The sequence below is a fragment of the Anabrus simplex genome, chromosome 12 (genome assembly GCF_040414725.1).
Source record: "Anabrus simplex isolate iqAnaSimp1 chromosome 12, ASM4041472v1, whole genome shotgun sequence".
Lineage (NCBI taxonomy): Eukaryota > Metazoa > Arthropoda > Insecta > Orthoptera > Tettigoniidae > Anabrus > Anabrus simplex.
This window is the reverse complement of record NC_090276.1, coordinates 91,458,501-91,472,860: the sequence shown is the minus strand read 5'-3', so window position 1 is coordinate 91,472,860 and position 14,360 is coordinate 91,458,501. Positions and strand designations below refer to the sequence as shown.

The window sequence follows — 14,360 nt, the reverse complement described above, 5'->3', positions numbered from 1 at the left end:
CAACTAAGGAATGGTGGTGGAGGTGATTATTGTTTTAAGAGGAAGTACAGCTAGGCAACCATCCTCTATATAACACTAATCAGAGAGAAAAAAATGGAAAGGGTCCGACACTTCAAAAAATGAAGATATCGGTCAAAGAAAGGCAAGGGCCACCAAGGGCATGAAAATGAAAGACTCCCTAGTCCTCGCAAACCTAATAGCGTCGGGGTCAGAAAAGAACAAGACTTAACTTAGGGAGGTCGGATAGGATCATATATAGTGTTAAGATATAAAATGTAAAAAGCACATATATCCATAATACACAAGTCACAATATTAATTAAATAATTTGAATGAACTTCCGAAACTTGTTCATATTATCCATCTTAGTAATAGATGTTGGTAACTGGTTTTTTTTGGGATTAAGTTTGATCCATTGTCTAATGCTATAACTGGATGTCTCACAGAAAAGGAGCTCCGGGGGCTTTCGACTTGAGACCGTGGATTTCCGACCTCGGGGCCGTTAGCTGAGTCCTGGCATTGCTTCAACTTACATGTGCCACGCTCCTCACTTTCATCTATCCTATCCGACCTTCCTTGCTCAATTCTTGTTCTTTTCCGACCCCGACGGTTTTAGAGCACTTGAGGCCTAGGGAGTCTTTCATCTTCATGCCCTTCGTGGTCCTTGTCTTCCTTTGGCCGATACCTTCATTTTTCGAAGTATCGGATCCCTTCCATTTTTTCTCTCTGATTATTGTTAATAGAGAATGGTTGTGTAGGTGTACTTCCTCTCGAAACAATAAATACCACCATCACCTTAACGCCCCATATTTCGAGTTAAGCGGTGGTGGTGGTGGTGATTATTGTTTTAAGAGGAAGTACAACTAGGCAACCATCCTCTATATAACACTAATCAGAGAGAAAAATGGAAGGGATCACCGTTCGAAAAATGAAGATATCGGCCAAAGGAAGACAAGGGCCACGAAGGGCGTGAAAATGAAAGACTCCCTAGCCCTCGCAAACCTAATAGCGTCGGGGTCAGAAAAGAACAAGAGTTGACCAAGGGAGGTCGGATAGGATAGATGAAGGTGAGGAGCCTGGCAGTAGTAAGTGGAAGCAATGTCAGGACTCAGCTAAGGGCCCCGTGGTCGCCAATCCACGCTCCAAAGTTCAGAACCCATGGGACCCCTTTTAATCGCCTCTTACGACAGGCAGGGAATACCGTGGGTGTTATTCTACCGCCCCCACTCACAGGGCGAGTTAAGCGGGATGGGATATCTAGTTTGAGAGATGTCAGCACGTTACTTTGTCACGTGATAGGAATCAGGAGGCCTTGTTACGTTACTTAGTGAATCACCCAGTACTAAACGGCTCAGTCTGTAAATAAAGTTATTCCTAAGCTATAAAGTGGTCCCTCTAAGACTACACAAGTCTTGCGTGTCTGACCAATCGATACCTGTAAGTACAGAAACTGCTTTACGATTTAGCGACTTTTACGACTTCCTCAAGAAAGAGTGGTAAAGTCATTTTGTGAACTCGGAACACGGCGTGTAGGTTGTCAATACCTGAACAGTCTTGACACCTCTGTGTTGAGTTCTGGTGTGGGTGTCATCTGATAGTTACCAACGTATGAGCAGTGTTGCCAACCCATAAATCTTTTCTCCGCTAAATTTTTGTTGAATATCCGCTAAATTCCGCTAATTTTCGAACTGAAGCAAAATAGTATATACCAGCTGTTTTAATTAAAGAGATTAACTCAACGCTCACCAGTTTCAGAACAGGAGTTCATCTTCTCCTCCCCACACTATTGCTCTGAAGCAGATGTGCTGTGGTTTCATATGAAACTACATGGTACCATTATTTTTCAAAGTATATGCTGGCAGTTCACAGCAGCAAAGCACATACGGAAATTTTCAAATCTATTCCGAAAGTTATTTTCACTTTCATTACTGTTTTCAATGTTTTTGATAAATGCGGAAAGAGATAATGTCAAACAATTTCGCTGCCAATAGACGCACCGTCGGTATTTGGGATCAGTTGGAAGCTCAACCAACTAGTCTTTAAAAGTTTAATTATTTAACCACTCTTTACGAAATATCTGACTACTTTTTAACCTATTCTTTCGACACATTGACGTACCAGAAAGAACCTGATGTCAAAAGAAGCACGTTATCAAACACGACACTACCCGGCTCATCAAGAGTACACTAACGATTGTAACAAATTCTAATTGAGCTGGTCCAGAAAACGAGTCGTAGTATGCATCATAAGTTCAATACAACGGGAATAAGTAGACTATTATGCCGTAGTAAATTCTATATTATTTTTTTCCCTGGTGATGAAAGGTGATATTGTTACCGTTGAAAATCGCTAAAAGAAGTTTGAAAATCGATCAAAAAATCCGCTATCCGCTAAATGGAAAATTTATCCGCTATTGTGTTTAAAAATCCGCCAAATTTGGCGGAAAATCCGCTGAGTTGGCAACACTACGTACGAGCGACGCTACAGTGACGGAGGAATTACTTTGTGGTTGACGTTCCGAGTCAGTCTTCTGTGTCACCATGTCACAAGGTGCTACGAACGGTTTTTCAGCCAGTTTTCACTACCAGCTTCATTCTTCGTCTTATTCATATGCTTCCCTGTTTTTGTTCCAGTGTATGCGAGAACTGGGAACGATCGGAAGGAAAACACAACGATTTGTTGGGGCTGATTTCCGACAAAAGAGTAGTGCACATCAGTAGACGAGTAAGCTTGAGCGAAGATTCCGAGAGATGAAGTTGGAATTGAGCAGGAGAAACTGGGGCATATATAGGAAGAGGAATCAGGTACTGGAGTAATTTGCCAAAGGAAATGTTCGAACAATTCCAACTTCTTTGAAATCACTTGGTAAACAACTGATAGGGAATTTGCCACCAGGGGACAGACGAAAATGCAAATCAGTGCTGCTGATGGTGGTGATTATTGTTTTATGGGGAAGTACAACTAGGCAACCATCCTGTATATAACACTAATCAGAGAGAAGAAAAGGAAGGGATCCGACACTTCGAAAAATGAAGATATCGGTCAAAGAAAGACAAGGGTCACAAAGGCCGTGAAAATGAAAGACTCCGTAGCCCTCGAGTGATCTAATACGATCGGGGTCAGAAAAGAAGAAGATTTGACCGAAGGAATTCGGATAGGATAGATTAAAGCAAGGAGCCTGGCAAAAGTAACTAAAAGCAATGCCAGGACCCAGATGAGGGCACCGTGGTTGCCAACCCACGCTTCCATGTTTTGCTATTTGCTTTACGTCGCACCGACACAGATAGGTCTTACGGCGACGACGGGATAGGAAAGGCCTAGGAATTGGAAGGAATCGGCCGTGGCCTTAATTAAGGTACAGCCCCGGCATTTGCCTGGTGTGAAAATGGGAAACCACGGAAAACCATCTTCAGGGCTGCCGACAGTGGGGCTCGAACCCACTATCTCCCGATTACTGGACACTGCCCGCACTTAAGCGACTGCAGCACGCTTCCATGTTAGGAGACCCTTGGGCCCTATTTGTTTGCCTCTTACGACAGGCAGGGGATACCGTGAGTGTAATTCTAGCACCCCCACCAATAGAGGGATCTTGTTACTTTTGCAAGTTATTTCAGTCAACACAGTTTCACAATAGTCAAATATAGGTAGTATCAAAGAGCAATTTAGTTGTCTTTTAAGTCGAACAGAGAATACATTACACAAACGGTTCAATGGATATAAGCACTCATGTACTTTATTACATGGCTTATCACCTGTTGAGTCTAATTTAGGGTCTCAGTCATAATAATTCCTAAGTTAGTCACTGAAATAGTGGGGCATAATTTTATTGTTCAAAATTATTGAATAGATGTCCCGTTGCTTGAAGGAGTATAGGTTTTTACTGGTACCGATAATACTAACTTGAGTTTTATTTGGGAATATTAATGAACTGTTTTTATTTGCATAGTCACTAAGATGTTGAAGGTCGGAATTCATTTTAGTAATTGCAGTATCGATATCACTCGGCTTTGAATGATAGTAAATCTGTACATCATCCGCGTACACTTGCAATTTGCAGAATGTGAGTGCTTTTGATATATCATTAATTTGGATGATAAATAACATTGGTCCGAGGACCGACCCCTGAGGGACACCGAGGGTCTTACTTTGCCATCCGAACTCACATTTCCAACTGTCACACATCGCCTTCGATTTTCAAGGTAAGAGTAAAACAACCCAAGTGACATACACTGACTGACAGAGCAAATGCAACACCAAGAAGGAGTGGTTCGAAAGGGATGAAAGTTGGGGAAAAAACAGAGACGGCACGGACGAATAATTGATGTTTATTTCAAACTGATATGCAGGTTACACAATGCGAACGGCATCGACTCAGTAGGATGTAGGACCACCGCGAGCGGCGATGCACGCAGAAACATGTCGAGGTACAGAGTCAATAAGAGTGCGGATGGTGTCCTGAGGGATGGTTCTCCATTCTCTGTCAACCATTTGCCACAGTTGGTCGTCCGTACGAGGCTGGGGCAGAGTTTGCAAACGGCGTCCAATGAGATCCCACACGTGTTCGATTGGTGAGAGATCCGGAGAGTACGCTGGCCACGGAAGCATCTGTACACCTCGTAGAGCCTGTTGGGAGATGCGAGCAGTATGTGGGCGGGCATTATCCTGCTGAAACAGAGCATTGGGCAGCCCCTGAAGGTACGGGAGTGCCACCGGCCGCAGCACATGCTGCACGTAGCGGTGGGCATTTAACGTGCCTTGAATACGCACTAGAGGTGACGTGGAATCATACGCAATAGCGCCCCAAACCATGATGCCGCGTTGTCTAGCGGTAGGGCGCTCCACAGTTACTGCCGGATTTGACCTTTCTCCACGCCGACGCCACACTCGTCTGCGGTGACTATCACTGACAGAACAGAAGCGTGACTCATCGGAGAACACGACGTTCCGCCATTCCCTCATCCAAGTCGCTCTAGCCCGGCACCATGCCAGGCGTGCACGTCTATGCTGTGGAGTCAATGGTAGTCTTCTGAGCGGACGCCGGGAGTACAGGCCTCCTTCAACCAATTGACGGGAAATTGTTCTGGTCGATATTGGAACAGCCAGGGTGTCTTGCACATTCTGAAGAATGGCGGTTGACGTGGCGTGCGGGGCTGCCACCGCTTGGCGGCGGATGCGCCGATCCTCGCGTGCTGACGTCACTCGGGCTGCGCCTGGACTCCTCGCACGTGCCACATGTCCCTGCGCCAACCATCTTCGCCACAGGCGCTGCACCGTGGACACATCCCTATGGGTATCGGCTGCGATTTGACGAAGCGACCAACCTGCCCTTCTCAGCCCGATCACCATACCCCTCGTAAAGTCGTCTGTCTGCTGGAAATGCCTCCGTTGACGGCGGCCTGGCATTCTTAGCTATACACGTGTCCTGTGGTACACGACAACACGTTCTACAATGACTGTCGGCTGAGAAATCACGGTACGAAGTGGGCCATTCGCCAACGCCGTGTCCCATTTATCGTTCGCTACGTGCGCAGCACAGCGGCGCATTTCACATCATGAGCATACCTCAGTGACGTCAGTCTACCCTGCAATTGGCATAAAGTTCTGACCACTCCTTCTTGGTGTTGCATTTGCTCTGTCAGTCAGTGTACTATTAAAATTTAGCTCTCGAAGTTTGTGCACTTGTAACTGAGAGTTGACAGTGTCGAAGCGCTACTGAGATCTAATAATGTCAGTGCAGTCACGTCCTGTTGATCGATTGCACGTCTGATGCCATCTGTCACTCGTAATAAAGCTGCCGCAGTGCTCTGTCCTTTCCTGAAGCTGGACTGAAAGGGTTTGAGGAGGGAATGCTTGCTAAGGTATGCAGTAACTTGTGTGTGAACTAGGCGTGGATAGGGGTGGTAGGATGGATACTGGGCATCTTCCAAACATCTGGGAACACTCCGTGTGTCAGGCAGTAGTTAGTATTGGCAGAACAGATATCCTTAACCAGCGATAAAGAAACGTCATCATTACCTATCGCATTAGATGTCACGGAGTACATCACACCTTTAACGCCATTCGAGCTGAAATTTCTAAAACAGAATTGCTCACACACCGACTGCTGTTGAAGGGCAGTGAACTTTTATGGAAGGAGGTAGAGGGTATTCCTGGCCGTACGAAATAGTCATTTAAATCATCTAGCGATATGATTGATACATGTTGCTCTAACTCTTTACCTGTACCAAACGTACGTAATTTACTCCATTCTTGTCTCGGGCTGTTATTGTTTATCAGTTCCTGAAATTATTTATATTTAGAATTCCTAATTAACTGACTGGTCCTGCTGCTCAGAATCTTGTACGGCTCAAAATCACCTGTGTCATGCGTCTGTTTGTATGATTTGTACAGTTTGTCACAACTGGCCATAGCAGATCTTATCTCGGCCGTTAGCCACGCGGAAGAATGGCGGGCGATTCTTACCTGTTTCTTTATTACGTGCTTGTCAAATATTTCCAGTACCAGTGAACTGAATTTGTTTACTTTAGAGTTTATGTTCTGAAAATTACGTATACTGTCCCAAGGCAAATTATATGTATCGTGGCGCAGTTTATTCCTGTCCATATGTCGTAATTCTCGTATTGCAATGTAGCGTGTTGTTTTTTTTGCTAGTTGCTTTACGTCGCACGGACACAGATAGGTCTTATGACGACGATGGGACAGGAAAGGGCTAGGAGTGGGAAGGAAGCGTCCGTGGCCTTAATTAAGGTACAGCCCTAGCATTTGCCTGGTGTGAAATTGGGAAACCACGGAAAACCATCTTCAGGGCTGCCGACAGTGGGGTTCGGACCTACTATCTCCCGAATACTGGATACTGGTCGCACTTAAACGGCTGCAGCTGTCGAGCTCGGTACCCTGGTTTGCACTTGGGTATTCGTGTAGAATAACACACATACATGAGGTGCCAGGAGCAGCGACCTATCCGGTGATATGTCACAAGAAGATCAATTAAGGTATGACTTGTGCGGTAAGAGTAGCGTCGAGGGGTTTGTAGCGAGAAACAAATTCAGTAGATTGTTCGCGTCACTAGTCTTCTTTAAAAGGTCAGTGTTAAAGTCACCCATGAGTACAATGTCATCGTATGCCGAGATAAGATTTGCCAATGCCTCTTCGAAATCATCAGTCTGTCGGAGGTCGGACGGGATAGATGAAAGTGAGGTGGCTAGCACAAGTAAGTGGAAGGAATCCCAGGGCTCAGCTAAGGGCCACGTGGTTGCCAGCCCACGCTACCAATTAAGAGCCCCTGGCCTCCTTTTAGTCGCCTCTTACGAAAGGCAGGGGATACCGTGGGTGTTATTCTACCGCCCCTCCCACAGGGGGTCACAGTTATCTAATTCGCCTATTAGTGGTTGGAGACGTTACTATGTAACCCCAAGTGGTGGGCGAGGACGGTTGCCCTACATTACCTCCACTTACTTGTTAAGGGCCACTCTCTCGTTAGTGCCCAGTGATACAAACCGTGCGAGACTTTTTTTTTTGGCTTTTCTAAGATCAACGTCCGAACGTTCGTCGACTTCATACCTCCGTCCTCCCCTTGTTATGATTATTTTCTTGGTTTTCCTATTTTCACACGAAGCAAATGCTGAGCCTGTTCTACAGTATTATTAAGTTCACCATCGATTGCTTCCTCCTCAGCCTTAGCCTCTGTCCCCTCTGTGCGTGTGTGTGACGTTAAATCGTTAGCAAATAATAAAACTGTTATTGAAAGAACTACCTTAATGAAAATATCACGTCATCATATTCAGAGTCTATTGGATGCTGCGCCATGTGCTGTTCATCCTACTTCCTGCGACATTGTTAAAAATATTTTTTCTTTACAAAACATTCTAAATTACCACACACAGGGTTTCACCTCACGTGGAACGTTTTTCACTGATATGTTGAGTCGACTCCGTTGAGGTTGGTGTGCTTTTGTTATGTATAATAATAATAATAATAATAATAATAATAATAATAATAATAATAATAATAATAATAATAATAATAATAATAATAATAATAATAATAATAATAATAATACATTTAATTTTATTTTAAGCATTAATATGGTAATGGCACTTATTATTATTATTATTATTATTATTATTATTATTATTATTATTATTATTATTATTATTATTAATCTGTTTACTCTCCAGGGTTGGCTTGTCCCTCGGACTCAGCGAGGGATCCCATCTCTACCGCCTCAAGGGCAGTGTCCTGGAGCTTTAGACTCTGGATCGGGGGATACAACTGGGGAGAATGACCCAGGCGGCCTCACTTGCTATTCTGAACAAGGGCCTTGCGGGGGGATGGGAAGATTGGAAGGGACAGACAAGGATGAGGGAAGGAAGCGGCCGTGGCCTTACGTTATGTATCATCCCAGCATTTGCCTGCAAGAGAAGTGGGAAACCACGGAAAACCACTTCCAGGATGGCTGAGGTGGGAATCGAACCTACCTCTACTCATTTGACCTCCCGAGGCTGATTGGACCCCGTTCCAGTACTTTTCAAATTTCGTGGCAGAGCCGGGAATCGACCCCGGGCCTCCGGAAGTGGCAGCTAATGAAACTAACCTCTACACCACAGAGGCGGACAATAAGACTACTACTGCAAAATATGTAAAAGTTAGTTACAAGATTAATTTCTTTTAAGTTTTAATGTTATTAGAAGAATTACGTTTATAAGAAACAAGCAAAGCAAAGCAAAGTCATCTCCGTACAGGCCATGAAGGCCCTTGGAGGGGTGGAAGATAAAGGTTTCCACTATCCGTAACCTCGGCTCTTGATGGGGTAGAGTGGTAAGCTCTACGCCCGGCCGCCTTTGTCCCCAGGAATTAACCTGGTACTCATTTTTTGGTGTAAGCTGAGTGAACCTCAGGGCCATATGCACCTCCGGAAGTAGAAATCTCGTTTCTTAAAGTTTACGACTTCCTGACGGGGATTCGAACCCACGTCCTTCCGGGCGAACCGAGCACCCTTTACCGCCTCGACCAGGCAGCCCCTATGTATGAAACAGAGTCCTGTAAATATGCAGACAATGTAGTGCGGGTGAATAAATAAATACATTGTTATGTACACATCTTGTGAATGCTGAGAAGGAGTGGGGAATGGACTACTTTGATGGTGATTATTGTTCTAAGAGGAAGTACAACTGGTAAACCCCTGTCTTACGGGAATTACCTTGGCTGTTGTATGGATTTCGCCCAGTTTTGCGGACTGGAAACTATGCAGTGTTCTCTGGTGTGGTGAGGTAGAAGAATAAAAAATATGCAGTTAAAATACCTGACCTGGCCGGTCGGCAATCTACCCCATGGCCCTGTAGGCGAAAGGCCACTACTTTGACCACTGAGCAAGGAATTAGAAAAGAACTCACCCTGCTGGTGATTGTTGTTGTTGTTGTTGTTGTTGGGTTGGTTCTGCTTGTTGTTCTGCCCAAAGGTGGTGGACAGCCCCGCGTGGCTCTCGGAGGAGGCCTCGCCCAGCTCAGAGAGCAGCAGGACCGCCAGGACACAGCCACATCCACTCCACATGATGATCTCTCACTGGACTGCACAGAGCAGTCGGGCGGGCTGCAGCAGCACGGGGTGCACGCAGGCGCTGGCGGCCACCCGTCACACAGCGCTCCTCGCTCCTCTCAAAGGATAAAAACTCACCAAAAATGGATTTCACTTACCCCAGAACCTCTTTGTAAACTAAGATGACCAAGCTATCAGCCCTATTTCAAGTCGAAAACAAAATATTCAATACGTGTTTATTTTTGGAGAGATTCTAAATACCTATTTCTACGTAGATATAACTATCCTTTGAAAATAGTTCAACCTGTTTATCAGACCTTCCTCTCCCAAACTAAGTGGATTTTCCGAAAAGTACGTGTTTCTTTACTTTCAAAGCAGATTCCAAATACCAATTTTCATGTCTGTAAACTCTTAAGTTTTTGAGATATAGTATACTCACTTTAAAAAATTCATCCCCCTTAGCGACAGAATATATAAAATCCCTCCCCCAGTCAGCGCCTACAGTCTAATATGTATCTCCAAACTTTCATTCCTTCATGTCCAGTAGTTTTGGCTCGGCAATGATGAATCAGTCCCTCAGTCAGTCACTAGTTGCTAAAGCTGCATTAAAAAATAGTTTACGTATCCTTTTCTGAGAAGCGATAACTGATGAATCAATTGAACTCAGTACACATATTTCATTTTAAAAGGTACAGGGAAGACTTCCCGTCGACAGAAAAAAAATTCGCAATCGAAATGTTGGCTGGGAAGGTGGGAGAGGTGGTGGTGTACAATCACTAACTTGCGATCCAAAAGCCTGGATTCAGTTCCAAAACTCTCCGCAGTGCTCACATACTACGCTGTTGATGGTGATTCGTCCGTCGGATGGGGAAGTTAAGCCTTGAGAAAACCCCTTGGTGCTATTCGACAGGAGAAGCTATTTGCAGGCACCGGGTTTCACCCTCTCCTTTCCTACTATCATATATATCGTGATTCTCATCTCACTTCGTACCCGAGACAAGGAAGACTTCCCTGAGAGTCGCACTGAGCACTTCCGAAACGTTGAGGTGCAACAGATACACCTGTAAGTCTTTCTGAACAAGAGGCAGCCACTTTAAATTTTAAATGTGAATTCTAGTTATTTGCACCAGTATTCATGAACGGGACAGGTTGATGGTGGTGATGGTGGTGATTACCGTTTTAAGAGGAAGTGCAACTAGACAACCATTCTCTATAGACCACTAATCAGAGTGAAAAAAGGAAGGGATCCGACAGTTCGAAAAATGAAGAAAGACAAAGGCCATGAAGTGTGTGAAAATGAAAGACTCGCTAGGCGTCGAAACATAATAGTTTCGGGGTGGGAAAAGAACAAGTGTTGACCAAGAGAGGACGGATAGTATATATGAAAGTGAGGAGTCTAGCACAAGTAAGTGGAAGCAAAGACAGGACGCAGCTAAGGACCCCCTGGTTGCGAACCTACGGTCCCAAGTTATGAGCCCTTGGGGTAGCTTTTAGTCGCGTCTTCCGACAGGCAGGGAATACCCACCCACAGGTCTAGTGCAGTATGAGCTGTTGTTTGAACTCGCGATGAAATATTACTATCTCATCGATCAGTGGACCAGAATAACCCCAACCTTATTTTTCAGAGAACTTCCTAAGAGTTGACTTGCTGGCGCCGCTGGATGCACTTATCAAGCGAACTCCTGTCGCAAATGTCTGAATTTAGCGAACCAGTTCTTCTTCTTGTTTCGTTTAAGCCTTTTTGCGGTACGTTCTCTGTGTGTTGTTCAGTATTTCTTCATTCTTTCTGACCGTTTCATCTCGTCTTCCGAGACAATGGGTTTGGCTTTTAATGCAGATTTGTCTTCGAGCCTTATATTTTCGTCTTTAGCTGTTCGCTCGAATAGTAAATTTTCTTTAATTTTTACTTCCACTAGGTATTTTCAGTTCCTTTAAACCAGTTGGGTTTTGTTTTGCGTTTACTGAAGAAGTCAAAGGTTTATTTGGTTAATGTATTAGAGTTCATTCTGAGGAGACGGCCTAGTATCTGAGAGTTTTCAGTTTCATTCTTCATGTATACTATGTTACTATCCTGGTCCCATTATCTTCCTTCTTACCGAGCTCGATAGCTGCAGTCGCTTAAGTGCGGCCAGTATCCAGTATTCGGGAGATAGTAGGTTCGAACCCCACTGTCGGCAGCCCTGAAAATGGTTTTCCGTGGTTTCCCATTTTTACACCAGGCAAATGCTGGGGCTGTACCTTAATTAAGGCTACGGCCGCTTCCTTCCCACTCCTAGCCCTTTCCTGTCCCATCGTCGCCATAAGACTTATCTGTGTCGGTGCGACGTGAAGCAACTAGCAGAGAGAGTATCTTCCTTCTAGCTCGAGTTTCTCCATCTGGCCTTTGAGATTCATCTTTATTGTATCTCCTGCTTTTGGTTTAATCACTGTTTTATGACGTGTAATTTTGGACCCCAGGACAGGGATTCTTGTTGTATATATGTTTTGTTAGCTGGAAGGCCAGTTCACAGCATTCGTCGTTGTATTTGAATTCTTTTACTATTTCAATCTTTTGATCTTGGACTTTAATAGTGGGTGTTTGTTGTTTGCCATCATTAATTTTTATTAATATACATAATATTTAAAAATCTTAAATTAACCGAAACTTGCCCTCCAAAAATGGCGCAACAAAGCTTAAAATGTTTATCCACTTAAGTTCAAATAATTATTTACATAACTGATAGGGAACCTGTCAGCTGGCCGACTGCGGATCAGTTGCGACTGATGTTATTTTTCTACCGAATGCTACGCATTACTCCTTGTTGATCGCAATGTATTATACTAAACTGTGCGTTTCAATAACAGACTTAGGATTTAGTTTAAAACGCCCCCATTTAAAATAGATCATTCTGTACAATGAAGACTTCTTTCGTTAAAGACACGTAAGTTATCTTGTGAACAACTAACACCTTGTCACTCCTACAAGAACGGAGCGTCTTGTTACTCAAGCGCTGCCTGTAGTGGCTGCCCTACATCTGGAAAAATTCCCTGAACTTTGAACCCTGAAATTTTTGTATCCACGTTCTTCTGCTTGATAAAAATTGGCAGATTAACGTGGGAACGTGTTGTATAAAAGCGATCTCAGTGAGCTGTTTAACACGCCGGGATCCTTAGCCGCCATCAATCAATGTCAGTGATCCTATCACGTCAGCAGCCGTTACAAACAACACGGCTCTAATGAGAGACATTCCTGACACTTAGAGCGGTCTGCTTATGACACGCCATTAGTCTATCTTTGTACCTTTCTACAAACTTCACTTAATATAAACACAGCAGTAGCATATTGCTTACATACACGACTGGAAAACACCGAAGGAAATTAGGGCTCCTTTGGTGGGTGATGGTGGCGATTATTGTTTTAAGACGAAGTACTACTGGGCAACCATCCACTGTATAACACTAATCAGAGAGAAAAATGGAAAACAAATCAGACACTTCGAAAATGAAGGTATCAGCCAAAGAAAGACAAGGGCCACGAAGGGCGCGAAAATGAAAGACTCCCAAGGACTCGAGTGCTCTAATACCGTCGGGGTTGGAAAAGAACAAGAATTGGCCAAGAGAGGTCGGGAAGGATAGATGAAAGTGCAAAGCTTGGCACAAGTAAGTGGAAGCAATGCCAGGACTCAGCTAAGGGCTCAGTCGTCGGCAACCCACACTCCGAAATTCAGAGCCCCTGGGACCTGTCTTAGTCGCGTCTTACGACAGGCAGGGGATACCGTAGGTGTTATTATACCGTCCCCACCCACAGAGGAGTGGTGGGGAGGGGCTTCCAAAAAAGTAAGAAGGAAATACAAACACCATATTTCAAGTTACAAAATAGATTTTTCTATAAAAAATTGTCAATTTATTTTTAATGGGATATTTTACAACTCAAAGGGGTAATAGGAAATATGAATTCATAACGGTCTACTATTGCAGCACGACATAAATTAATTTATAAATTTATATTTATTTTTATATCTATTTTTAGCCTATGCATATATTTATTTATTTATTTATTTATTTAATTTATTAGTATTTATTCAGTAGCCCAAGATAGGGTCTATGCGCTCTCTTAAATTAATCTACAGTGAATCCATCACACTCTAATATAACTTAACAAAATTAAAATTTTAAATAGTTAATATAAAATAAACAGAGTTTTAATAAACAAGAAACTAAATTAATATTAGAAAGTGACATACTGTAAATTAAATTAATCCTCTCATGCACGAATTTTGAAATACAATTGAAAAAATTTAATTCTCATGTGTCCTTACGGTCCTGTAATCTGTCCCACGGTCAACTATAAAGTGACCTCACCGGAGGTCTATGTATAGCAATGCTAACGTAGCAGAAAACATTTGTTGTCATGGAGACTTAGCATGACAATTCAGGGTAGATAACAAATATAAATAATTAAAATCGTAAGATCCTAATAAAATCTAAGAATGAAATTAAAAACTCAAAATACATAATAAAACTACATTGATCATAAAAACCTAGTATGTTGGGTCATATTGCACTCATATAACTATCTGGTAATATCCAGGCGCACGCTGTCCACAGCGGGGAGTCTCTGACATGAGCTTATCAAATGAGCTACTGTATCTGTGTGCTGAACAGCAATAGAAAGTTCAGTCGTTTGTTTAAAAATCCACAGTTCTATCCCTTCAGGCAAGCAACTCATGTTGAGAAAGTCCTAGGGTTATGAGCTACGAATTTTAGGCTAAACAAAATATAATAAATTATGAGAATGTATTCTTTATTTATTCCTAAAAATTACAATCCTTTTCTTAATCGTCGTTA

The 14,360-nt window shown here is 43.3% G+C and overlaps 1 protein-coding gene across 1 annotated transcript in view; it reads right to left on the bottom strand.

Annotated features, from left to right (window-relative positions):
* LOC136884161 (uncharacterized) overlaps positions 1–9,548 on the bottom strand; it is a 122,630-nt gene extending 113,082 nt beyond the window's left edge. The window contains exon 1 of the mRNA XM_067156200.2: positions 9,392–9,548. Coding sequence (XP_067012301.2) covers positions 9,392–9,548 — 157 coding nt within the window. The remainder of the gene's footprint in view (positions 1–9,391) is intronic.
* Positions 9,549–14,360: the final 4,812 nt, after the last annotated feature.